The sequence below is a fragment of the Delphinus delphis genome, chromosome 3 (genome assembly GCF_949987515.2).
Source record: "Delphinus delphis chromosome 3, mDelDel1.2, whole genome shotgun sequence".
In the NCBI taxonomy this organism is placed as follows: Eukaryota; Metazoa; Chordata; class Mammalia; order Artiodactyla; family Delphinidae; genus Delphinus; species Delphinus delphis.
In genome coordinates this window covers 10,369,724-10,395,503 of record NC_082685.1, presented here as the reverse complement: position 1 = coordinate 10,395,503, position 25,780 = coordinate 10,369,724, and the positions used below count along the sequence as shown (strand labels likewise).

Sequence of the window (25,780 nt, the reverse complement as noted above, 5' to 3'; positions counted from 1 at the left end):
CCTGACCAGGGATGGAACCTGGGCCCCTGCATTGGGAGCGCAGAGTCTTAGCCACTAGACTACCAGGGAAGTCCCAAACATATGTCTTTTAGAAACTTCGGTAAATATGTAGGAGTGAAGTGGCTGGATTGTATGGTAAGCGTACATTTAACTTTTTAAGAAACTGCCAAACTGTCTTCCAAAATGGTTGTGTCATTTTCCACTCCCACCAGCAGTCTAAGAGAATCCTAGTTCCTCCACATCCTTGCCAACACTTAGTGTAGTCAGTCTGTTTCATTTTAGCCATTTTAGTGAATGTGTAGTGGTACATCATTGTGACTTTATTTGCTTTCCCTTAATGACTAATAATGTTGAGTAACTTTTTATGTGCTTACGGCCCATTCTATGTCTTCCTCCTGCTGAATTTTCAATCGTGTGAATATAATACTTATTAAAAATCAAATGATTGCACCCATTAAGTTGGCTTGGATCAAACAAACAAACCAGAAGATAGCAAGTGTTGATGAGGTTGTAGAGAAATTGCAACACTTGAGCACTGGGAGGAATGTAAAATGGTACAGCTGCTGTGGAAAACAGTATGGCAGTTCCTCAAAAAATTAAACATAAAATTATGTTCCAGCAATTCCACTTTTGGGTATACACCCAAAAAAACCAAAACAGAGAATCGAACAGATATTTGCACACCATGTTCATAACACCACTATTCACAATAGTCCAGTGTCCATCGGTGGCTGAATGGATAAACAAAATGTGATATATTCACACAATGAAATATTATTCAGTCCTAAAAAGGAAGGAAATTCTGACACATGCTACAACACGGATGAACTAGAGGACATTATGTTAAGTGAAATAAGCCAGTCACAAAAGAACAAATACTTTATGATTCCACTCATTTGAGGTCCTTAGAGTTTCAAATTCATAGAGACAGAAAGTAGAACAGTGGTGGCCAGGGGCTGGGGAAGGGGAAATGGGAAGAGATGTTTAGTAAGGACAGAGGTACTGTTTGGAGTGATGAAAAAGTTCTCGAGATGGCGGTAGTGATGGTTGCACAATGATATGAATTTACTTAATGCCACTGAATTGTACACCTAAAAATGGCTAAGATGGTAATTTTTTTTTTTTTTTTTTTTTGCGGTACGCGGGCCTCTCACTGTTGTGGCCTCTCCCGTTGCGGAGCAACAGGCTCCAGACGCGCAGGCTCAGCGGCCATGGCTCACGGGCCCAGCCGCTCCGCGGTATGTGGGATCTTCCCGGACCGGGGCACGAACCCGTGTCCCCTGCATCGGCAGGCGGACTCTCAACCACTGCGCCACCAGGGAAGCCGTAAGATGGTAAATTTTATGTTATATACATTTTACCACAATTTTTAAATGTGATAAAAAATTTTTTTTACTACAAATAGGCAAGCTTAAGTGGTGGTTTCTTTAATAAATTGTACTTGTTACAAATATGTGTGTAATATATATGTATACACATACACATACAATTTAAGTACAGACCTGCCTGACAGTCCGGTGGTTAAGACTCTGCACTTCCAGTGCAGGGGGTACGGGTTTGATCCCTGGCTGGGGAACTAAGATCCCACATACTGCGTGGTGTGGCCAAAAAGTTAAAAAAAAAAAAAACTTAAATACAATGAAACGAATGTATTTATATATGTATATATAAAAAACTTAAGTACACTGGAATACAAAATGTATATGAAATGTGTATATACTATATACAATATGTATACAAATTGCGTATATTTATTAAAAAGAAATGTTTTGTACATATTGTATTAGTTTGCATACAGGTTTGGCCACAGTAATTAATAGTGGCTTCATGAGGGCATCTTGTATCCTTCTTCTGATCCCATGCTTGCCACCGCCCCAGCAGGTGGACCCCTCCTCAGAAGCTACCATGTTTTTCTGTAGGTTCTACACATACAGAATCTACATATCTTAAATGTGTGTCAACCACAAGTCCATGGAAGCAGTAACAATGCCATGATGGGAGAAGGAAACACAGAGAGGGCACCAAGCTTGGGGGAGGAGGCTTCCTAAGGGAGGTCACACCTTTTTATAACTAGAATACGGATACCTTTCTTGATTGGGATACTCCCAGCAGGGATGAATGACACATCAGTGCTGTGTTTCTGACCTGGTAAAGGACACGTCTGAAGAAGTCTGACTATGTCAAGTGTTGCTGCAGATGTAGAGCAACCGGAATGCTCATACACTGTTGCTACAGGTGTAGATTGGCACAACCACTTTGGAGAAACAATTTGACACACACCAGCAACTCCACTCCAATGTATGCACCTCAGATAAAGTCTTGCACAGGTTCCCTGGGAACCCTGTGTACAAAAAGGCTCATAGAAGCACTGATCATGATAGCCCTCAAACTGGAAATAGCTGCACTTTCCACCAGCAGGACTATGACTAAATCAATCATGGGGCATTCACTATATGGTAGTGAAAATAAATGCATCCCCAACTACTCACAATACGGATGAATCATAAGAGCATATTGTCGAGTGAAAAGAGCAAGTCATAGGAGACCCCCACCATTATGAATCCATTTATATAAAAGTACAAAACAGGCAAAACAAATAATATATTATTTAGGGATATAAACATATGAGAGTGATAGAACAAAATTCCAGAATATTGTTACCTTGAGGAGGAATAAAGATAATGGAATCTTCAAGGATATTGGTAAAATTTTTATTCTTATACAAGGCATATACATGTATTTAAAATTATTATTTTGTATATTCAATATCTGATAATTCACATTTATCAACATTTGATAAGATGACTATGGCAGATTGTAATTTCCAAAGGTGGCCGTAACAATAACTCAAATGCCATGTGCTTTTAAAAAATATATTAATACTTTAGGGCTTCCCTGGTGGTGCAGTGGTTGAGAGTCAGTCTGCCGATGCAGGGGACGCGGGTTCGTGCCCCGGTCCGGGAAGATCCCACATGCCGCAGAGCGGCTGGGCCCGTGAGCCATGGCCGCTGAGCCTGCGCATCCGGAGCCTGTGCTCTGCAACGGGAGAGGCCACAACAGTGAGAGGCCCGTGTACCGCAAAAAAAAAACACACACAAAAAAAACCTTTACTGCATAGTTATTTAAATTTTGGGACCGCATGATTTTCTTACAATATGTCCTTCCATTCCCCCATTAAGAGGTGGATTCTATGTCCCATCCCCTTGAATCTGGGTGAAACTTTGTGACTAATGCAATCAATAGAGTTTGGTAGATGTTATACAATGCCACTTCTGAGCCCAGATCATGAAAGGCGATACAGATTGCTTCTAGTTCTCTCTCATAGGACTTGCCCTTGGGACCCCTCCACCATGCTGTGAGGAAGCCCAAGACACTTGGACAGATCACTCTGCTCTGTTCTGGCTGACAGACAGCATTTGCTGACAGACAGCATGAGGCATGAGAAAGCCTTCAAGGTGACTCCGGCCCCAGGTACCATCTGACTGCATGAGCGACCTCAAGTGAGAACTGCGCAGCTGAGCCCAACCAACACTTAGGACTGAGAGATGATAATACTAAATGATTATTGTAATTTTATACCACTGTTTTTGGTGTCGTTTATTATACAACAATGGATAACGGATACAAGGTCTCGTCCATTGGGGCAGGTGGGACTCTGGAAAGGGGATGAGGGGGACTCCCTGTCTGGTTTCCTTCATCTTGCTTAAGGAAGTCACTGACTTAACTCCCTTCTCGCCTCCACCCCAATATCCAATCCATGAGCATTGCCCCTCATCTCTGCATATGACCACTTTTCTCTTTCTGCTACTACCATCTGAATTCAAGACACCATCACAGCCATAATGACCTTTCCCCCTTTAAAAACTTTTAAACTCTTTAAAAACATTTTATTTTGAAGAATTTTTTGATTTACAGGTCTGTGCTATGGACTGTGCTTGTGTCCCCCTGAAATTCAAATGTTGAAGCCCTAACCCCCCCACAGTTTGATGGTATTAGGAGTTGGGGCCTTTGCAAGATAATTAGGTTAGGCAGGTGGAGCCTTTATGAATGGAATCAGTGCCCTTATAAGGGAGCTTTCGAGCTCTTTGTCTGCCTCTCTCTCTCTCTCTCTCTCTCTGTCTCTCTCTCTGCCATATGAGGGTACAGCAAGGAGGCACTGTCTACAATCCAGGAAGTGGACTCTCACCAGATACCAGATTTGCCAGTGCCTTGATCTTGGACTTCTCAGCCTCCAGAACTGTGAGAAATAAATGTTTGTTGTAAATCTACCCAGTCTATAGTATTTTTGTTATAGCAGCTCGAACAGACTAAGATAATTGCAGATAATTTGTACAAAGAATTCTTGTCTACCCTTCACCCAAGTGCCCCAAATGTTAACATCTTGCCTAGCCATGGCACATTGTCACAACTAAGAGATTAACCATTGTTGGTATAATACTATTCACTAAACTGCAGGCTTAATATGAATTTCCCCAAAAAAGGACACTCTGATGTCCTTTTTTTTTTTTTTTTTCCTGCGGTACGCGGGCCACTCACTGTTGTGGCCTCTCCTGTTGCGGAGCACAGGCTCCAGACATGCAGGCTTAGCGGCCATGGCTCACGGGCCCAGCCGCTCCACGGCATGTGGGATCCTCCCGGACCGGGGCACGAACCCGTGTCCCCTGCGTCGGCAGGCGGACTCTCAACCACTGCACCACCAGGGAAGCCCTGATGGCCTTTTTTCATTCAGGATCCCATCTAGGACATCAAATTTCATTTGGTTATCATGTCTTCTTAGACTCCTCTAAACTGTGCCCGTTTCTTGGTCACGCTTTCTCATGACCTTAACACTTTTGAAGTATACTGGTCAGGACTTTTGTAGAATGTCCTGTCCCTCCATTTGGGACAATCACTTGATGTTTCCTCATTAGATGGAGGTTATGGGTTTTGGAGACGATGCCAGAGAGGTGCGAGTGTCATCACATCACATCAAGAGCCCGTGACATGCACATGACTTATCACTATTGATGGTAAACTTGATCACTTGATTGAGGTGGTATCTGCCAGGTTTCTTCAGTGCCAGTTTACTTGTCCCCTTTCCATTCTTTCTTCCTCATAAGTGAGTCACTAAATCCAGCCTACACCCAACGAGGGGAATTAAGCTCCACCTCCTGGAGGGAGGCACATCAAATAATTTGTGGACATATATTTAAAAACTGCCAGTACTGAATAAATATTTTAGGAGAGATACCTTTAGGGTAGGCAAAAGTCCTATTTCTCCTTCAAGTTTCATCCATGAATTTTAGCATCCGTTGGTAGATCTTGCTTGCTGCAATGATTACTGTGGTAATTGTGTGATGATGATTTTCTATTTCCCTCCCTCATTCCTTCTACCTTTATTATTTTTATTTGTTTGTTTATTTATTTCTCTGCATCAGGTCTTAGTTGCGGGGTCTTCGTTGCAGCACGTAAGATCTTTCATTGTGGAACGCAGGCTCTTCGTTGTGGTGCGCAGGCTTCTCTCTAGTTGTGGTGCACAGGCTCTAGAGCATGCAGGTTCAATAGTTGCAGAGTGCGAGGGCTCAGTAGCTGCAGAGTGCCAGGGCTCTCTAGTTGTGGCGCATGGGCTCTAGAGCGGGCAGTCTTAGTTGCCCCATGGCATGTGGGATCTTAGTTCCCCCAAGAGGGGTCGAACCTGTGTCCACTGCATTGGAAGGCAGATTCTTAACCACTGGACCACCAGGGATGTCCCCTACTTTTATTATTATTCCCTCATCTTCTATAAGGAAGATTGGTGCCTTCCCCCCCCCCAATTATTTATTCAATCATTTATTTATACCAGTATGGACTCATGGGTATTTAATTCTTTGGATCACAATGATCTTTTAAAGTTCATCTCAGATTCCATCATCTTCTATTAAAAACCTTCCAGAGACTTCCTTTTATGCCTTCCCTCTTCCTTAAGAGTGAAATCCAGGTGTCTTTCTTACCTACAAGCCTCATACACTCCCTACCTGCTTCCTCCTTGTCTGTTTTCCTTTCTTACTTTCTTCCTTGCTTATTCCTGCTCTGGCCCAGCTGGTCTTTTTATGGTCTCTCAATCTTGCCACCCTGAAACCTTTGTTTTTGCTGGAATATTCCTCCTCCTCACCTTCACAGGGCCCCTCACTAACTGCCCTGTTTAAGCAGCCTTCTTCCTTCCTCTCTAATCCTAGCTGGAATTAGATAACATAAATTAATTTCCTTGTTTATTATCTGCCTTTTTTACTGCTGTATCCCCAGTGCTTAGAACATAGTAGGTGCTCAATAAGTATTTGTTGAATAAATGAATGTGAGAGGCTTGGAAGAATATGAGAGCCAGATCCATTTGATTCTTCTCTAATTATAGTAGCAGTTTGCATCTGGGGTATATATGTACCATTCAGGAACGCTACACTGTAAGGCTCAGTTTCATCATGTGTAAAATGAAGATAATAAAAGGACCCATCTCCAAAACGGTTTTGAAAGTTAAATGAGCTAAAAGCACAGGAAGATGATACTCATAACAGACATTAAACAATTGTTATTACTATCATCTATAAAAGGGGCATAACAGCGACCTACTACATAGAACCGTAAGCTCAGAACTGTTTCTGGTAAGTGTAAAGTGATATACAAGTGATTAATGTTGTCATTATTACCATCATCATCATCCAGTCAGGTCGCCCCCCAGACCATCTGAAAGATGTTTTAATCGAATTTCTTCCTTTTATTTTGCAAATCCCTTCCTTCGGCCCGGCCCGGTGGCCCCGGGATGCTCGCCAGGCCTCCGCGCACCCGGACGGGGCGCGGAGATCCCTGGGCTGGGAATTCTGGTCCTTCTGGACCACAGGCTCCCATCGCCCCGCCCACAGGCCTGGACCACCTGGGTCTCCATGGAAACCCACCAGCCACAAGGGGGCGTGACGCCGTGGGGACTGATGGGCGCCTCTGCCTATTGAGTCAAAGTCATCTCGGCGAGGGCCGCAAATGGGGCCTCTGACGGGGGCGTCCTTGCGGGAAGGCGGGAATACGGCGACAGGCCGCGGGGACTGTACCGTCTCTACCAATCAAGGGCCGAGATGGCTGTGATGGACAGGCGTAGCGGGCAAAGGCCCTGAGTGAGGGCTTTCACCCAACCCGCGGGCGGCAGTGCCGAGAAAGGGCCAATGAAGAGGCGGAGGGGGTGGGGCTAAGAGGCCGGTTGCTCCGGAAGTGGAGGGAGGGGGTGAAAATGGCGCCCAGCTCGAAATCGGAGCGGAACAGCGGGGCCGGGAGCGGCGGCGGCGGCCCCGGGGGCGCCGGGGGGAAGCGGGCAACGGGGCGGCGGCGGGAGCACGTCCTCAAGCAGCTGGAGCGGGTCAAGGTGAGGCCTGGAGTCTGGGAGGAGCGCGTCGAAGGGTGGGGAGGAGGGACGAGGGAGGCGGAGGGAGGGAGGGCGTTCGCGGGGTGAGGGGTTGGGGGCGGAGCCCCGGGGGAGGGGGGCTCGGAGGAAAGGGGTTGGGCGGGGCCCCGGGGAGACGGCTTGGATTGGGGGGGCTGCTGCGGAAGCTTGGATGAAGGGGGTTGGGGGCGGGGTCCCGGGGATGGGGCTTGGATGGAGGGGCTGGGGGCGGGGCCCCGTGAAGGGGACTTGGATGGAGGGGGCCTTAGAGGCCGCTGGGGGAGTAAGGAGGAAGGGGGCGATCCAGGGTCAGACTCATTTTTCAAAACCCTGCTCCCACGGCCCTTCCGTTATGGAGCCTTACCGCCCCCTTGGCAGAGCCCTTGCTACCGGCTTTGGGATTCCTCCGCCTGGGGTTCCTCTCTCTGTCCAGCTCTGACCACAGGGGAGCTGGGAGTTCCTGTAGCTGCGTCTGCCTCCCGCATTGAATGGGAGGGAGCTCCCTGGAGAAGGCCTGATCTTCAGCTACCTGAGCAGGGCTCTGTCTTCCTATGATACTGTAAACTCTCAGTGTGCTGGGATCTTTCCCCCATCAGTTTGGGAGCTCCGGGAGGGCGGACAGTCTGCTGTCAGGTCAGCAGCAACTGGGGCAGGTCTGTGTCTCCATGGATTGGGAGTAGTGTGCCTTGTCCATTAGGCTGGGAACTCTGTGAGCGCAGGGCTGTGGCTTCTCCTTTTGACTGGAGTTCCTTGGGCAGGGACAGTCTCCACCCTCAGCTTGACTGCTCCTGGGTTGGGCTGTGGCTCCGCCCTTAGCTTGGAAGCTCCCTGGACAGGGATTGTGTCTCCCCAGCAGCCTGGGCCTCGCTGACAGGGCTGTTCCACCCTGGGATCTCCTTGAGGGCTGGGTTGTATCTCCCCCATTAGACTGGATAGCAGGGTCCAAGGTGCTCTGATCCCCCAGTGCCCAACTTGTGCCTGCCTGGCCCCCCAAATCCGTCCTTGGTGAAGTTTTTGGGATGAGGGAGTCTGTTGGAAGGGGGAATTGGGCAGGAGTTGGAAGGTCACTGGTCAGGTTTACCCTTCTGTCTGCCTCAGCTGGCCCCCGAGGGGCCTGTGCGCCCCGTGTATGGGCTAGTGGGTCGGGAACAGGTGAGTGTAGTTGGTCAAGCCCCCATGCCAGGCTCCTTAGCGGTTCTCGAGGCCCACAGCTCACTGTGCAGTGAGGCAGCCTTCAGGAAGGCAGCTCCGTGGCCCAGTGTGGGCCAGGGGTGACTGGGGGCGGTGATGCCAGTCCTAGTCCTCAAAGGTTGGGGGCTTAGGCAAGAGGAACCCTGAGGCTATGGAGGTGGGAGGATGGCTCGGGTCCCTGGTGGAGAGTCAGGCTCACGCCGTTTGCACCTTCCAGAGCTTGGACCTTCCTGGAACGTTACGGTTGTCAGGGAGTAGGCCTGCCTGGCTGGGCTGGACCCCGAAGGTGCTGCTCGGCCTTGGGTGAGGGGACTGGGGGGCTGTAGGCTGTTTCCGCCACGTGGCGCCTCAAGAGCCCTGGCTGCCCCTTCCTCAGATCAGTGGGCAGCTCTCTCCTCGCCTCTTCCGGAAGCTGCCACCCAGGGTCTGCGTCTCTCTCAAGAACATTGTGGACGAAGACTTTCTCTATGCAGGGTGAGGCTGGGGCCAGGCAGGGGGGTGGCTGGGTGGGGCGTCAGGCTGGCCCTGACCTGGTTACTCTGCCCCTCTCCCCATCCACACAGACACATCTTCCTGGGCTTTTCCAAGTGCGGCCGTTATGTTCTCTCCTACACCAGCAGCAGCGGGGACGACGACTTCTCTTTCTACATCTACCACCTGTACTGGTGGGAGTTCAACGTCCACAGCAAGCTCAGGCTGGTAGGGCCAGGCCTGGTGCTGGGTGTCCCTTCCAACAGCACGGCTCCCACCGGTCACGGCACCCCTCTGAGCCTCGGGTTTCATGTCCGCAAATGAGAACAGCGTACTCATGGGGCCATTGCTGAGACTCCAGGTGTTAGGTCGAAGTGTAGGAAATCGCCATTTTTAGAGTTGAAAATGGGTAAACGGCAGCCATTTCATATGGTTTGAGGGCTCAAGCCAGGAGGGACCCATTAGCTTTGTTAGGACCCAGCAGGCTGCCACACCCAATTTAGGCCCTGACCTCGACTCCTCAAATGCCCCAGCCCAGGAGGTGAGTGCCATTAACCCCAGTTTACACACGAGCTCAGAGAGGAGAACAGGTTTCAGGGTGGGTTGGGCTTGGAACCGATGTGTCTGGCTGAGCCCCCTCTGCTGGTGAGCCCCCTCTCCTTGGCCGTGTCCTTTCCTGGGCCCGGCCTCCCTGTGTCCTCCACTTGTGAGGGGAAATGCTTGTGAGTCTCCTCAGCCTGTCCTCAGGAAGGCAGAGGGGTGCTGGTGGGGGCTGTTTGGGGCTCCCTGGCCCGGTACTGCTGGCTGGTGCGGCCTCGGGTGGGCCTTGGGCCCGCTCGGACCCCCGACCCAAACATGCCTCTCAGGTCCGGCAGGTACGGCTCTTCCAGGATGAGGAGATCTACAGTGACCTGTACCTGACCGTGTGCGAGTGGCCCAGTGACGCCTCGAAGGTCATTGTCTTCGGCTTCAAGTGAGACTTAGGGATAGGGTGGTCAGGGGTGGGTGGGACGGGCGCCTGGGCCAGGCTCTGAGGCTGTGCTGGCCCCCAGCACTCGCTCAGCCAACGGCATGCTCATGAACATGATGATGATGAGCGACGAGAACCACCGGGACATCTACATCAGCACCGTGGCCGTGCCGCCGCCAGGACGCTGTGCTGCCTGCCGGGACGCCAGCCGCGCCCACCCAGGTGAGGGGCCGGGGCCTGGGGCGCAGGCTGCCTGCTTCCCCGCCCTGGGGCCACAGCTGAGCCTGCGTGGCCTGTGTCGCTGCAGGTGACCCGAGCGCGCAGTGCCTGCGGCATGGCTTCATGCTGCACACCAAGTACCAGGTGGTCTACCCCTTCCCCACTTTCCAGCCCGCCTTCCAGCTCAAGAAGGACCAGGTGGTGCTGCTCAACACCAGCTACTCCCTGGTGGCCTGCGCCGTCTCGGTCCACTCGGCAGGTAGGCCCCCAGGTCTGAGGACAGGCCCTTTGCGCGTGCGCTGTCAGCCTTGGGGCCCTGTGACCTAATGACTTGGCCAAGCGGCGCTGCGAGCTCGGTGCTGTCACTACCCCGCATCACAGATGAGGAGACCAGGGCCCTGGGGAGGTGAAGTCCCTCATCCAAGGTCACACAGCCAGGAAGTGGGAATGTGGCATCCAAACCCAGCCACTCCCCACCCCAGCGCTGTCCAGTAGAACTTTCCACAGGGCTGGGATGTTCCAGATCTGTATCTGCTATAGCTGCCACCAGTAGCCACTTGACCGTGGCTCATGTGACCAAGGAACTGAGTTGTTCAATTTAGTTTTAGTCATGTTAAGTTCAAGTAGTCACGTGCGGTCAGTGGCTACCATGCTGGACAGTACAGTGCGTTCTTCTCCGCAAAAAGAGAAATGTTGATTAAAAATTTCAGGGAGTGGTTAGTGGACAGATGGCCTTCTTACATCTTTGATGATCGCAGAAATGCCAGTGAAAATCAGGTGATGTCCCCCAGCAGAGTGGCAGATGTTAAAAGGCTGGATAATGCCACTGGCTGGTGGCAGCGTGGGGCCCTGGGGGCTCTCCCGCTCTCCCAGGGCCTTATGGCAACAGACGTGCCTGTGGCCCAGCAGCGCTGCACCCAGACCTGTCTGAGTGTTTGGTGGCAGGAGCCAGGGGCTGCCTGGTGTCCATCGCTGGGGTTTGGGGAGGTAGGACAGGGTGGGCGCTTCCCTTGGGTCAGCAGGGAGAGCCCCAACGTGCACATCTGTGGAGAGTGTACCTTAAAGACATGTTCAAGTGCAGAAGAAACACCAGAAGACCTGTCACCTGATACTGATACCACTTATATTTAAATTTAAGACGTGTTCCAATTTTGCCAGAATGCAGTCAAATAAAGATGCCCACTGCGAATTCCCTGGTAGTCCAGTGGTTAGGACTCTGTGCTTTCACTTAGGGCCTGGGTTCAGTCCCTGGTAGGGGAACTGAGATCCTGCAAGCTGCGCGGTGCAGCCCAAAAAAAAGAAAAAGAAAAGATACCCACTAACTACATTTAAAATGGTTGTCCCTAGGGGTGTGGGAGGGTAATGGACATGAAAAGAGGATTCTATGTATATAACTAAGCCCACGGACCAGCAAGGGGCAGGGTGCTTGTCCTCAGGCCTGTCCAGGGGGCTCCCACCCCTGCCCTGGCCACCTGTGCCGGCATGGGCGAGACCCTGCTTCTCGCCAAGCCGTGAGCCCCCAACAAGCCAGGCCTGGATGGGGCTGCCACCCCCTGCCCCGTTAGGAAGGACCACATGGGACCGGGTTCAGCCCGTGTGCACACAGCCCAGGTGAGGGGCATTGTCATCAGTGGTTAACACTCACCTCACCCTAGGAGGGTATTCACACAGAGGGGGAGTTTTGACTTGAACATTTTCCACTCACTCCCCCTCCCCTCCGGAAGAAGCGCCGCCACTCTGGCAGACAGGAGTTCGTTGGCAGACTTGTATTATCTCTCAGTGCGACCTTGGACAAGTTTCTCTGAGCCTCAGTCCCGAGTTTGAACTGGGAGGACAGTTCCCCTCTCCAAGGGTTGCTTGAGGGGGGCCCAAATGAAGCAGGGCAGGCAGAGCCCAGGGCCTGGCCATGCTGCTGCTCATGAATGCGCTGGGTTCTCCACACTGACGTTCCCCAGAGGGGGATCTGCCTCCCAGTCAGATGGGGTCATAGAGGCCTGGGATTCGGGCAGTCTGTGCCTGTGCTGGTCTGGCTCGCGTTGGGAAGGACAGAGGGCTGTGTAGTAAACTGTCAAACTTAAGTGGCTTTTATCTGGTATGATGATGACATGTCAGCTTACCAAGCGCAGGGATTTTTGTCTGTCTTGTTCACTCCTCAGTCCTCAGTGTGTGGCATACAGCAGATGCTCAAGAGGAAGGTTTGAATGAACATGATGGGGTGTGTGTGTGTGTGTGTGTGTGTGTGTGTGTGTAAAAGTCCTTTTTCCCTTTTGGGTGTTTCAGACTGATCTCAGAATATGTACATCTTCTAGAGGGGTCTCCTCATGGTGGATTTCTAAGAACCCCCCAGCATAATGAGGGAGATCGGAAGAGCATTCTGGACTTGAACTCATCTATTGACCCCTTTCCCACATCCATCACTTTATTTTTATGTTCCAGGTGATAGCAGCTTCTGCCAAATCCTGTACGACCACACCACCTACCCCCCGGCCCCTCCCAGCCCCCCTGGGCCCCAGAGCCCAGAGATGCCCCCTGTCCTCCCCACCCTCTGCCCCGAAGCGGCCCCAGCCCGGCCCTCTGGGGCCCCCGAGCACTCGCCTGCCATCGCCAAAGCCAAGGAGTTTGTGGCTGACATCTTCCGCAGGGCCAAAGAGGCCAAGGGTGGGGCCTCGGAGGAAGTCCGGCCACCCCCCTGCCCGGGGCCCTCTAGCAGCCGCTGCCGCCTGCCCTCTGAGCCCCTGGCCCCAGGTGGGGAGGCGGTGCCCCGGGACAGCCCCCTTGCAGCAGAGGTGCCCGCCTCCGAGCCTGGATACGTCAACTACACCAAGCTGTATTATGTGTTGGGGTCCGGTGAGGGGACGGAGCCAGAGGATGGTGAGCGGGAAGCCCACCTGGTGGGGTCCCAGGCGTGGGAGGCTGGCCTGGAGGGGCCTCTAGGCCTCCTACCGCCATCCCTACCCCCACGTCCTGCCCCCTCAGAGTTGGAGGATGACAAGATCTCCCTGCCCTTCGTGGTGACTGATCTCCGCGGCCGCAACCTACGGCCCATGCGGGAGCAGGCTGCCGTCCAGGTTGGTGCTGGCAGCGGGCAGGCCCAGGGGCAGCTCCCGGGGGACCTGCTGGGATGGCAGTTGGCGCAATCCTCCCCCTCCCCCTCCCCCTCTGCCCACTGTCCACAGGGTCAGTACCTGACAGTGGAGCAGCTCACACTGGACTTCGAGTATGTCATCAACGAGGTCATCCGCCATGATGCCACTTGGGGTCACCAGTTCTGTTCCTTCAGCGACTACGATATTGTCATCCTGGAGGTGGGCCCAGGTGTCGGGCAGGGCAGGCCCAGGGCCTCCCAGCTCTGGGCAGCACTCTCAGTGTGTGTCACCATCCACACCCCGCCCCCCAGGTCTGCCCAGAAACCAACCAGGTCCTCATTAACATTGGCCTGCTGCTCCTGGCGTTCCCGTCCCCCACCGAGGAGGGCCAGCTCCGGTGAGTGGGCAGGGACCCCACCCTCACCCTTGCCCAGCGGGGTCCTGCACTCAAGACCTCTCAGTGGGGGGAAGGGGGGATGTGAGAAGACTTCCCCCTGCCCACCAAAACTTGGACTGGCCGCTCCATTACTGCTTCAAAGATAAAGGCCCTTCTGGGTAGCCTGGGTTCAAGCTCAGGGACCCTGTGGTCCCACTCCCTTTCTCCTCTGCTCACCATCCCTCCCCGCTGTAGACCAAAGACCTATCACACCAGCCTCAAGGTGGCGTGGGACCTCAACACGGGCATCTTTGTGACAGTCAGCGTGGGCGACCTCACTGAGGTCAAAGGGCAGACCAGGTGAGGCAGGGCCGGAGGCCAGGGCTGGGGGTGGGTTGGGCCAGGGTGAGGAGAACTGCTCACCCCCTCTCCCTCAGCGGCAGCGTCTGGAGCTCATACCGCAAGAGCTGCGTGGACATGGTCATGAAGTGGCTGGTGCCCGAGAGCAGCGGCCGTTATGTCAACAGGATGACCAACGAGGCGCTGCACAAAGGTGGGCCCCGTGACCTGACGACAGTCCAGGACTGAGGTCCTTATCCTGGGGCCAGGCCAGGCCCAGAGCACGCACTAATCCCTAAGTGTTGCTGAATGGAGGAGCACATTGGCTGAGCTAGTGGACACCGTGGCATTGGGTGAGGGGAGGGCAGCCCAGGCCAAGGCCAGGGGGCCAGCTCAGGTGTGGCACCTGGGGGCCCCCGGCCAGTCATTCAGTCATTCAACAGACATTTTATTGAAAGGCTGCAGGCAGGAGGCAGACATAACTTTGCAGGGTGCCTGCTTTCCAGAACCTTTTGGGCCCATATCAAGTCAGGGAAAGAGGCCTCTCCTACAGCCTGGGCAGGCCAAGGTTCCAAGGCTTTGTCCCCACCCTTCCCTGCAGGGTGCTCACTGAAGGTTCTGGCAGACAGTGAGCGATACACGTGGATTGTGCTGTGAGGGCCCGGCCGCCCTGGACACTGACTCCAACTACCTCCGCGGCCTGGGAGCTGGCCGCCTTCCCGGCAGCCCCTGCCGACCGACCGATGACCGGCACTAGTGTTAGGCTGCGGGAAGGGGGCTGGGCGGGGCAGCCCCTGGTGGCCTGAGAGTCTGGACGCTTCTTATTTATGCCTATTTAAGTTGGAAAGGGGCAGAGGGAGGGAGCCCCCTGCCCCACCAGCCTTGAGCGCCCGCCTTCACCCTAAGCTGGGCGTGGGCCTCGTTCCTCACGAGTTTGCCCCTTTTCTCGGCTACAGGTGTGGACGTTGCCCCCCTACCCACACCCCAGGGAGGCCAGATGGATCCCATACCCCTGCCCTGTCCACCCCCAGCCTCTCCCCCGCCCTGAGGTGGTGAACCTCGTGGCCATCACACCTCCCCTTCCCGGCCCTGTTGTTCCTCTTCACATAATAAATGTTTTATTTCTGAACCTCACTGAGTTCCCTTTACTGCCTGCCACTCAGGTGCTCGGGGCCCAGCTGGAGCCCCCAGCCCCAAGGTTCCCACCAAGGCCGGCAAGTCAGCAGTAGGCAAATATCACAGCGGAATTTATTGTGTTTTAAGAAAGACTACAAAAAGGTAGAAAACAGCTCGGCACACTAGACTACCACACGCGTGGACACTTCCACCACCAGGAGAAGGGAGGCCCCGAGGGGTAAGGAGGGGGAGTCGGCAAGCCACCCCAAAAGCTGGAGCACACGGAGCACACAAAATAGTGATTTTTATACAGTAGATCAGGTTTGTTTTTTCTTTTTTCTTTTTTTCGCTTTTTGCCATAAACATCTATCTCACAGGTTGAAAACACTGAGAAAACCGGAACAGATAAGGCCATGATGGTTGGAAAAAAACCCAACAAGTTACCGACTCCGCTCAGGCGGCGCTCACAAATCGCACAATAGTCATGTGGAGGGCGGGGATCGCACGCATGGAGGAGAAGCACGGTCTCCAGGGAGAGTAGGAGCGTAGAGATTCCATTACAGACCAGCGGCGAGGAGGGCCCAGGACTCGGGGTCCAGGATCTGAGCGAGTGGAGCACCCAGCCCTGGCTGGGGCAGGCGTGGGCACTTCCGGGCCCGCTGCCTGCAGCAGGTCCCTCTGGGCTTGGCGCCCTGTCCAGCCTGCTGCTCTTTGGAAGCTGGAGGTGGTGCCCCTTCTGCCCTCCCCCTATCCAGGCCGGGCAGTGCCCCCCTCTAGGGCTGCGGGGCAAGGGAGGGCCCAGCTCTGGAGAAGATGCGACACCCACAGCTTTAATTGCACTTATACCAAGGAGTGGGAAGCGGTGGGGCTGCTGGGGGAGGGATCCCGGGGCTGCTGCTGACAGTGGCGGGTCCCCAGGTGATGCCCACCTGCGCCCACCCGGGGCTCAGGGCTGGGCCTAGGACAGGCTGTGCAAAGCCAGCGAGCTGAATAAGTTAACAGTTCTGCAAGGGAGGGGGCCTGCCTGCCTGCCCCCTGGGGGGGGGTGGGGGAGGGAGATGCTGCGGCCTTTGGGGCCAAGGGCCAAGCTGGCTGCCCCAGGGGGCACCTGGGCACGTCGGCGGGTTCCTTAAGGCACGTCTTTTGTGTCAGAGTTTGCAGCTGCGGCTCCGCCCGGCCCTGTGATTGTGCCCGCTCCATCCGGGGCAGGGACCCCCTTACCTTCCCTGTCTCGGAGGCCCCCTCCCGGCCCCGGCCGAGGCTGGAGCGGTGACAGCGAAGCCACAGAAGCTGTGAGGGACCCTGGCGAGGAGGGGCAGCAGGGTAGGGCGGGCGGGGCGGCGGGGTGCGGCGGGGGAGGCCACAGGCTTAGCTGGAGGGCAGCGCCTGCACGAAGAGGCCACGTGCGTCTGTCCGCGCCAGCTTGGCCGGTGGCTCCAGAGCCTCGGGGCCCAGCGCGGGTGACTCGCCACCGGCCGCGAGCGAGATGTCCTGCGGCAGCTCGTCCTCGCTTTCCTCCTCCTCTTCCTCCTCCTCGTCTGGGGTACACGGACCAGGCCTGGCTCAGCGCGGGGCGGCGGCGCCACCAGGCCGCCACATGGCTCCCCAACCGCCGCCTCCTCCACCCCAGCCTCGCTGTACGCCACTCCCTGGACTCTGGCCCTCGGTAGGGGCACGCTTTACCTACCTTTGTCCGGGTCCAGGGGGTTCAGCGTGGTGGCCAGGTTGGCGAACTGGAAGGAGGGGAGAGTAGAAGGAATGAGGGTCCTGCCTAGGGGCACCCCTCCCGTGCCCTCAGCGGACCCGTCGTGCGCACCTCGCCCATGACGGCAATGGGGGTCTCGCCCTTGGCCTGGGCCACGCGATGCTCGATCAGGTAGTACATGTACTCATCGTAGAGCAGCCGTATGAGATGGAAGGAGCCGAAGCTGGCGGCGCTGCGCAGAGTCAGGTCCCGGATCACCATGGAGCTGTGGGAGGCGACAGAGAGGAAATCCTCAGGCCGGGACCCGCCCCGCGCCCCTCTTCCCTGCCGTAAGGACCCCAGGCCCGAGCAAGCCCAGCTACCACCGCCCGGCCCCGCACAGGCTTTCCGGTCAGAGAGGGAAGGCGTCCCTCAGAGAGGGAGGAGGGCCCGAGCCCCGCCCACCACCAGCAGGACCCTCGACTTTCTAAAAGGCACCCGAGTCCCCCCAGGCGGTGGGGCTTTCTCTGGTCCAGCCAGAGAGGGTGGGGCTGGGGCGCTCATCCAGCCCCACCCTCCTCGAAGAGGCGGAGCCTTCACTGGTCCCATTTTCGCCTGATCCCAAAGCAAAGGAGCCTTCTCTGGGTCCGGCCCTGGTGGGAGGATCGTCCTCCCACCCAGCCCCTTCCCCGCCCGCATCCCGCCCAGCCAGCGCGCACCTGTAGAAGGACCACTTGAGGAGGAAGAGCTTAGCAGCCTTGGGAAAGCCGGCGCTGCCCTGGTAGGGCTTAAGCACTTGGCTCACGACGCCGTCCAGCCAGGCCGCCCACTGCTCCAGTGAGTTCTGCTGCTGCAGAGTCACTTTGAAGTCCTGCTCCAGCCGCTGCACCACGCGGTCCTCGCAGCGGCATACCCACGAGGCCTGCTCCTGGGACACAGCGGGCGGGTGCCCGGGGCTCAACCGCCGCCCCGGGCCCGAACCGCCGGGCCGCCCCGCGCTCGCCTGCCCCGTCCACGCTCACCTGCACGTTGGCGAAGTCCACGCGATTGAGATCGCTCAGCATCTGGTTGATCTGCGCGGTGTTCTGCAGCACAGCACGCGCCGCCTGCGCCAGGTGGTTGAGCGACGTGTAGCGCCGCAGGGTCTGCGCGAAGGCGCCGGCCGCTGCCACCTGTGGGGCCCAGGGCTTGTGGCTTCCGCGGAACCCACCCCGCACAGCCCCCTGCCCCACCCAATGCGACCTCTCTGAGCCTGTTTCTTTCTCCTAAAAGGGAGGAATGTACCTTGTTGCTTTCGTTGGGAGATCAAAGGGTCGGGGTTTTCAAACTTTGGGAGACCACCCACCCAAAGAATGCCTCCAAAAAAAATCAATGTATTGTATCTGAACAGCATTATTATTTTTCATCAAAGGACAGAAGTAAATCTCGGAGGGCATTGCCCAGAAAGGGCACTACTTCCATAACCTTCGGTTTCATTTTGTTTGTATTATTATTCCCTTGAATGTCAGCTCCGGGAGGGCCAGAGTTTTGTGCATCTTGGTCATTGCTGTGCTCCCTGCACTCAGAGCCATGCCGAGCACACAGCAGGTGCTCAATAAATGCGTGTGGAATAAATGAATGAATACATAAGTCTTACCCGTTCTGAAGGGCTCCCCGGGATCCAGCTTCTACTCTCTCCACAGGCCCCCAACCCCAGCCCTGTGTCCAGCGTACCCAGGGGTCATTCCTCAGACATCCCTTTCTGTTTAGCTGTCTTGTTGGCATTTTCGGGACTTTGAAAACAAACTTCTTTTTTTTTCTCTCTCTTTTCTTTTTTTTTCTTTTTGCTCAAGAGCAAGCACACCCCATCTAATTCCTCACATCTTGGTAGTCAGTGAATGTGCAGCATTGACAAAGAGGGCTATTCTGTTTCCTTATAGATGTTTTTGGTTTTGGTTTTTTGGGTTTTTTTAAGATTTTATCTCTTTCTGAACACCTAAAGCACTTTCTGTTGAAGCTCTCTGAAGAGAACTACTTCAAGTGTGCATTTGGTTTTAATTTTTTTAAGATGCCGTGTTGCATACAAAACACCACACACAGGTTGTGTTTCAGAAGTGGGCTCCTGAGGAAGCTGGTTTGTAAAGACAACGCCCAAAGCTCACTCTGATGGGACAGACACGGGGACAAATCTTACCGCCTCTGTCAGGCAGAGGAGACCGAGGCCCCCAGCCCCCCCGCAGCCGGGAGGGAGGCCCCGGGCTGTGGGCCAAGCGGGCCCCTCAGCCCCCGTCACGCCCTCACCTTCACCCGCAGCATCTCCTCAGGTATGTTCACCATGGCGTGGGTGAGCCAGCTCTCCAGGCTCTTGGCAAAGTTCCGGATCGCTTGGGTCAAGGCACCTGTGGGCGGTAGGGGGGCTGGTCAGGACTTAGGGGTGGAGTGGGGTGCGGGGACCGGGGGGCCGTGCACTTACTGGGGATGGGCCGCAGCACATCGGGGATGAGGATCTCCACCAGGCCCTGGTACAGCACGTTGTCACAGTGCTTGGTCCACTGGAGCACGGGCTCGAACTTGGAGAGGAGCACCAGGCTGGCCTTGGGCAGCCGCTTCTCGGCCTCATCGTGCCTGTGGGCACCCACCCCACCCGGGGGTCACAAGGACATTCCATGGTCCTGTACCCAGGGTCAGAAGGGCACAGCACCCTCACCCCACCCTGGGGTCAGGCAGGTACTCTGTCTCTGGAAGACTCCTGGGGTCAGGCTGACACAGACCCCACTGCCCCCAGGGTCAGACAGGGATCTTAACACCCTGCACACTGGGGCACAGGCATCTACCCACCGCAGGGAGGAAATGGCTTGGTGGGGCATGCCATCCCAAACACCGAGCATCAGACCGGTACCAATGCACACTCTGGAGGCGGGCTCAGAAGGCCATGTGCACCCCACAAACTGCAGGGGTAGAGAGGAGCCCCCCCTCCTGCATGAAGTCTGAGGTCTGGCCACCCCAGCCTTGGGGGCTGACTCACATGGTACCCAGCCTCCTCCATTCCTCCCCCCTCCCCCAAAGGCACTCACACAGCCAGCGGCGGTGCCTCGCTGGGCTGGCTCAGGTTGTACCTCCAGAAGGTTTTCCACAGCGTCTCCACCAGGGTGAACTGCAGGTTCACCATGACATCGACGATGGCCTGTTGGGGAAGCTGGATGCTCAAGGGGGCTGAGCAGCAGCGTGGCCCTCCCTCGCCCCTGCCCACTGCCCAGATGCCCTACCTCACAGTGTTCCCGGTACAGGGCCTGGAAGGCCTTGATGTCCCCAGGCCCGATGCCTTCGGGCAGCACTTTGCCCTGGAGGTCGAGCTCTGAGAAGGCAGGAAGGCTCCTCGAGGCATCTGGGGGCAGAGGAGACGCCGTGAGCCCCCTCATCCCCCAGCTGCCTGCCCCCTTGAGACCCATCCTGGGACCCTGCTAAGTTGGCACCACTTTGCTACCAAGCAGAAGTTCCCCCGTGTGCACTGGGGGTGAAGAGGTTCCGGGAGGACAAGTGAACCATCTGCACACTCTCCGGGGGCCACAGACCCTGCCCTGGGCCCACCCCAGAGTCCAGGGAGCCCTCACCCAGAAACTGCTGGTACTGCTGGACCTGGGCGCTGATGTCCGACAGCCCAGTGGCCTGCTGTGGCCCCACGGCCACACCGTTGGTCATGCCCTCCATCTTCTGGATGGGTTTGAGCCTGGAGAAGGGATAGGCAGAGGACTGGAGTGGAGATGGGCTGCCATGCCTTTCCCTGCCCGCCAGCACCGGGCCAGCCCTGCCCTCCTACCTCTGTTTTTGCGAGAAGGGTTGGCCCCGCATGGCCATGTGCTGCTGGTCCTCCATCAGCCGCAGCAGGGGTGAGCTGGCCTTGATGCGCAGGCCATAGTAGTGGTACTTGGAGTTGCCCCTGGGAGGGAGGCAGAGGATGAGGGCTGGGCTGGGGGTGGTCACCGATCGTCCACCGGGAGCTTCACATCACACCTGCCTCTCCTCTCTGCTAGGGGGCCGAACAGAGCCCAGGGGGCTAGACCCATATTTCCACAGAGCCGGGGGTGCTGGGCTGGGGAAGCCACAGGGACTATGGGTGCCAAGGAGAGGCCCCCAACTGCAGACTGAGCTCTGTGAAGACAGGGCCAGAGCCAGGGGCAGGCACTTAGCAGGTATTTGCTGCCTGCTAGTCATAACAATCTGCCAGGCACTGTTCTGAGCACTTAGCATATTCGAATCCACGTGCTCCTCATCCCTACCCTATGAAGGGTACTCCTAGCATCCTAGATTGACAGCTGAGGACACTGAGGCACAGAGACATGCAGTACTTTGCCCAAGGTTCCGCATGTACACACGCATGAATGCATGAATGAGGTGATGTCTAAGGCCTAAGCTGGGAGCTGGAACCAAGAGAAGAGCGGGGCTCAGACTGGAGAGGTGTGGGGGATTGCAAAGGAGAGGCAGGCAAGAGCGGGTTCATGGGAGGGCTCCTTGCTCCTTCCTACGTGAATTCACTGACTCATAGGCCCTGATTAAGCACTGACTGTGTGTAGCCCCTGCACTCTCAAGGGACGTGCATTTCAGCACTGGAAGACAGATCAGAAAGGAGAAGTAACGTAAGAGGCATGCTGGATGGTGCTCAGTGCTAAGGAGAATAAAGTAAGGGGGGTGGATGCCAAGGAGGTGAGGGAAGGCTGGAGTTTTAGTTAAGGGGGTCAGGGGACGTTTGAGTCAGGAGGTGGGGAAAGGGTACGTGAGGCAGAAGGCACAGGCAGTGCAAAGGCCCTGAGGTAGGAGCATGCAAGTGTCAGAGGAGCTGTGAAGAGGTCAGTGGGGCTGGAGTGGAGTGAGCGAGGGGACAAGGGGAGCTGAGGACCTCGGTAACTTAGGGTGAGGTTGGGCCTTGTGGCTGCTAGGGACTGTCAGGGGCAGGTGGCCCCACCTGGTGCCGAGACGTCGGGTGCGCAGGCCCATGAAGACAGAGCGGATGAGCTTGCCGAAGGAGGCGGCGTTGACGGGCTCCAGCTTCTGCTCCTGGCAGTGCAGCAGGTAGTGGCAGTAGAGGGTGCTCCGAGGCAGGCTCACACCCTCGGCTGTCTCATAGTTGTCCAGGAGCCACTGGACCTGGGGCCCGAGGAGGGATGGAAGAATGCTAAGAATTGCTTCCATTTCTCAAGTGCTCGTTGCTAAGTGCTCTCTATATTTATTTCTGATTGTGATCTTGACAACCGCACTGGAGAGGGTGTCATATCACAGTCACCCATGGGAACTAAATCCAGTGGAACTCTCTAGAACTGCACTGTCCAAATCAGTCACCACCAGCCACACAGAGCTGTTAAATTAATTTACACCGAATGGAAAAAGCCAATGTCAAAAGGTCACGTAAAGTATGAGTCCATTCATAGAACATCCTCGAAATGACAGCATTAGAGAAATGGGGAACAGATTCATGAGTGCCGGGGGTTAGGGATGCTGGGAGGGAGGAAGGCAAGGGTGACTACAAAGGGTTAGCAGGAGGGGTGTGTGGTGACGGAACAGTTCTGCATTTTGACTGTGATAGTGGTTTCCCAAACCTACCCATGTGATAAAAAGACACAGAAGTAGACACCCTCACGTTGTACCAATGTCAGTTTCCTAGCTAGATACTGTACTACGGTTACGTAAAATGTAATCAGTGGGGTAACCTGGGTGAAGGGTCCACAGGGATCTCTGTACTATTGTGCAGCTTCTATGACTATAATTCTTTCAAAATAGTTTTTTAAAAAAACAACTCAGTTCCTGGGACCTTGAAACTCACATTTCAGATGCTCAATATCCTCATATGGCCAGAGGCCCCTGCACTAGGCAGCACAGAGAGAAAATATTTATCACTGGAGGATGTTCTATTGGACGGCACTGGTCTAGCGAAGCATGTTTTCAGGACCCATTAGGGAGTCATGAAATCAGTTATGTGGGTTATGACCAGCATTAAAATATTAGACTTAGAAGCCAGGCTGCATGGGTGCATAAGGGAGGTCCTGTCTTCTGAGAAACCTTCTGTCTTGGTTATGGGGTCCACAATGGGTCGCCATGGGAGAGGGCGATAGTTAAAACTGAGGGGAAGGGACTTCCCTGGTGGTGCAGTGGTTAAGAATCTGCCTGCCAGTGGAGGCGACACGGGTTCTATCCCTGGTCCGGGAAGATCCCACATGCCATGGAGCAGCTAAGCCCATGCGCCACAACTACTGAGCCTGCGCTCTAGAGCCCGTGAGCCACAACTACTGAAGCCCGCACGCCTAGAGCCCGTGCTCCACAATGAGAGAAGCCACCGCAATGAGAAGCCCACGCACCGCAACAAAGAGTAGCCCCCACTCACTGCACCTAGAGAAAGCCCACGCACAGCAATGAAGACCCAACACAGCCAAAAATAAATGAATGAATAAAAAAAAAAATGAGGGGAAGCCATCGCACCAGACGTCAAGCTCCAAGAGGACGGGGACCACCCCAGGACAACCCACCACAGTCACAGAGCTGGTGAGGGGCCCAGTCAGGATTAGGATCTAGGGCTGCTCCACAGAGCCACGCTAGGCAGAGGAAGGTTATCTCGCTGCCTTCGGGATGGACACAGAACCTTGCTCGGGGCAGCTTCCTGCATGGTGGTGCCTGCATCTCCCTCCCCTTGCTATCTACCCGCCATCACCAGTTACTATCAGAGTAGATGACACTTCTTGGACAACAGCTCCAAGAGCGTCATGCATATTAGCTGAGGCCCAGAGAGGCTGAGTAACTTGTCTGAGGCCACACAGCGAGGATTCAATCCAAGGCCATCTTCACCTGAGCATCCTGACACCAGGCTAACCAGGCTCCTGCTGACGGTGGCCAGCAACCACCATCCACCACCCACCACTCCCACCCAGGGTCCCCCTCCCACCCCCATCTCCCCTGGGGCCTGGGTTGGCACTTACAGTGGCTGGTGAGGCACGGGTGGTGTGGGAGTAGGACTGGCTGGCACTGCCCAGCATGTAGCCGCCTTGGATCACATAGGTGCCTGCTCCGCTGCCACTGCTGCTGCCACTGCCACCGCCCCCGCCACCGCCTCCCCCGCCGCCGCTGCCGCCGCTGCTGCTGTTGCTGGCCCCACTCCCACTGCTGGTGGAGCTGGCGACGACCTGGCTGCCGGACACGTACATGGGCACAGAGCCACTGCTGGCCACCGCCTGGGAGGTGGCAGGTGTGCTGACCTGGGCAGCCGTGCCCGCGGCCTCGTAGTAGCTGGTGCCTGCCGTCTGCGTGTACAGCGGCGTCTCGGGGTAGGGGTAGGTGCTGGAGCGGCTGCAAAAGAAGTAGAGGGAGGGAGTCAGGGGACAAGAGCTGGGTGGCACAGGGGCATGACTGAGGGGGGAGAAGGAGAGCAGGAAGCAACAGCCCCGTGCATCACCCCAGGTGCATGATGGCCAAATTTTCACTTAATCCTCAAAGTGGCCCCCTGACTTGGGAGTCCCTACTTCAGATGGGAGGAAGTGGAACTGGAAGAGCTAAGTAACTTGCAATAGGCTACACACTTCAGTAAATCATAAAAAGAACTACTGAGGGAATTCCCTGGTGGTCCAGCGGTTAGGACTCACGCTCTCACTGCCAGGGGCCCGGGCTCAATCCCTGGTCAGGGAACTAAGATCCCACAAACCACGCACTGCAGCCGGAAAAAAAAAAAAAAAGAACTATTGAGTGCCTGCTGTATGCTGGGCACTGTTCTAGGTACGCTGGACCCAACAGTGGATGAGAGAGACAAGGTCCCCCACAGGGGAGTTAATGCCTTAGCGAGGGAGCCAGAGGAGAGGCCAAGTGCAAAGGTAAACTGAGGGCACTTCAGAAGGTGGTACACACCAAGGCACATGAGGCAGGAAGACGGTGCTGGAGAAGCGGGGGCTCTACTTCTAAATCCAGCAGCCGTCACCCTGAGGGGCTGGTCAACAATGACTATCGGGGTACAGATGTGTTTCCCTTTGACCCAGAAACCCACCCCACCCCGGAGAGTTCTCCAGCTATCCCAGGATCTGCATCAGGTCACATGAGCTCAAGGCTGCAAATCATAGCAAGAGAGTAAAAATGACTGGCGGGGGCGGGGGGGGGTGGTGGTCCATCTTTAGTGGGATGTCAAGTTAAAAGGTGATGGAATCTTACACAGGGGTGAGGGAGGAGGAAGAAGGTCTTGGGGTCCTGCCAAAGAACAAGCTCCAGAACATTCGGTTAGGTGAACAAAAGAGGCAGGGAAGGGTGCAGAGAGTGGGAAGAAGGGGGAGATTACATGGCATTTCGTATCTGTATCTGCCGTCTGTGAGGGTGGAGGGCCCGCGGACTGGGGGCAGGCGCTTCACCACACGTGGCTGGACACAGTTTTGAATTTTGAGCCCTCTCAATGTATTAGTGATTTAGAAACATAAGTTAAATTTTTAGAATCCAGAAAGGGAGGGAGGCCCGTCAGGAGCGGCCTGGCTCAGAAGGTGCTGAAGGATGCAGCAGAGGGCGTCTCGGGGGCCTCTGCGGGCAGCAAGGAGAGGGACTGGGCTGGGGGATGTGATCACTTGAGGTGCGCAGCATTGCCCATCAGACACCAGGATGCAGCTCTTGATCACTGTGCCCTGGTTCGCATCAGTTCACATCTACTGCACGAGTGACACCCAGAGTGCGTGACCTGAGCAGGGACTGGTAAGTGCCCATGCCCACCTCGGCAGGAGCCAAAACCAGCCCAGCACCCTACACGCGACACGTGCTCCCAGAAAACACTGCTTTGGTAACTGTTTGCTGAATGACTGAATAAATGAATGTGTATATCTCTGGACAGAAGCTGGACAGGGCCACGGACAGAGGCCCAAGGGCTGTGGCTTTGGTCAGCGTGGGGATCTGGACCAGCAAAGGGCTGGGAACATGGTAATGACCCACTATGAGGGAGAGATAAGATACAGTGTCCTCA

General features: G+C 55.3%; 2 protein-coding genes across 4 annotated transcripts in view; one reads left to right on the top strand and one right to left on the bottom strand.

Moving 5' to 3' along the window:
* Positions 1-7,231: 7,231 nt before the first annotated feature.
* Positions 7,232-15,162, top strand: DCAF15 (DDB1 and CUL4 associated factor 15). Its single transcript, XM_060007861.1, has 13 exons — positions 7,232-7,363; positions 8,949-9,046; positions 9,136-9,271; positions 9,910-10,016; positions 10,096-10,235; positions 10,321-10,491; positions 12,669-13,103; positions 13,209-13,300; positions 13,409-13,537; positions 13,630-13,715; positions 13,950-14,054; positions 14,132-14,247; positions 14,635-15,162. Exons 1-13 carry the CDS (start codon positions 7,232-7,234, stop codon positions 14,688-14,690), a joined length of 1,803 nt encoding a protein of 600 aa, XP_059863844.1. The 3' UTR covers positions 14,691-15,162.
* Positions 15,163-15,209: 47 nt separating this feature from the next.
* RFX1 (regulatory factor X1) overlaps positions 15,210-25,780 on the bottom strand; it is a 31,770-nt gene continuing 21,199 nt past the window's right edge. For all 3 annotated transcript variants that reach the window (XM_060007860.1, XM_060007858.1, XM_060007859.1), the window contains 13 exons: positions 23,775-24,141; positions 21,773-21,954; positions 20,630-20,749; positions 20,424-20,539; positions 20,079-20,197; positions 19,887-19,996; positions 19,286-19,437; positions 19,114-19,211; positions 17,856-18,005; positions 17,553-17,761; positions 16,966-17,119; positions 16,837-16,882; positions 15,210-16,687 (listed from right to left, as the gene is read on the bottom strand). In XM_060007860.1, coding sequence (XP_059863843.1) covers positions 16,518-16,687; positions 16,837-16,882; positions 16,966-17,119; positions 17,553-17,761; positions 17,856-18,005; positions 19,114-19,211; positions 19,286-19,437; positions 19,887-19,996; positions 20,079-20,197; positions 20,424-20,539; positions 20,630-20,749; positions 21,773-21,954; positions 23,775-24,141 — 1,993 coding nt within the window. In that variant the 3' untranslated portion in view covers positions 15,210-16,517. The remainder of the gene's footprint in view (positions 16,688-16,836; positions 16,883-16,965; positions 17,120-17,552; positions 17,762-17,855; positions 18,006-19,113; positions 19,212-19,285; positions 19,438-19,886; positions 19,997-20,078; positions 20,198-20,423; positions 20,540-20,629; positions 20,750-21,772; positions 21,955-23,774; positions 24,142-25,780) is intronic.

What these genes read in the sequence shown, in the direction of transcription:
- DCAF15 (XM_060007861.1), top strand. Translation starts at nt 7,232, where the DNA reads ATGGCGCCCAGCTCGAAATCGGAGCGGAACAGCGGGGCCGGGAGCGGC. An exon ending in TCCACAGCAAGCTCAGGCTG is followed by an intron (nt 9,272 to 9,909) that starts GTAGGGCCAGGC and finishes CATGCCTCTCAG; the next exon opens with GTCCGGCAGGTACGGCTCTT. An exon ending in GAGGTCAAAGGGCAGACCAG is followed by an intron (nt 14,055 to 14,131) that starts GTGAGGCAGGGC and finishes CCTCTCCCTCAG; the next exon opens with CGGCAGCGTCTGGAGCTCAT.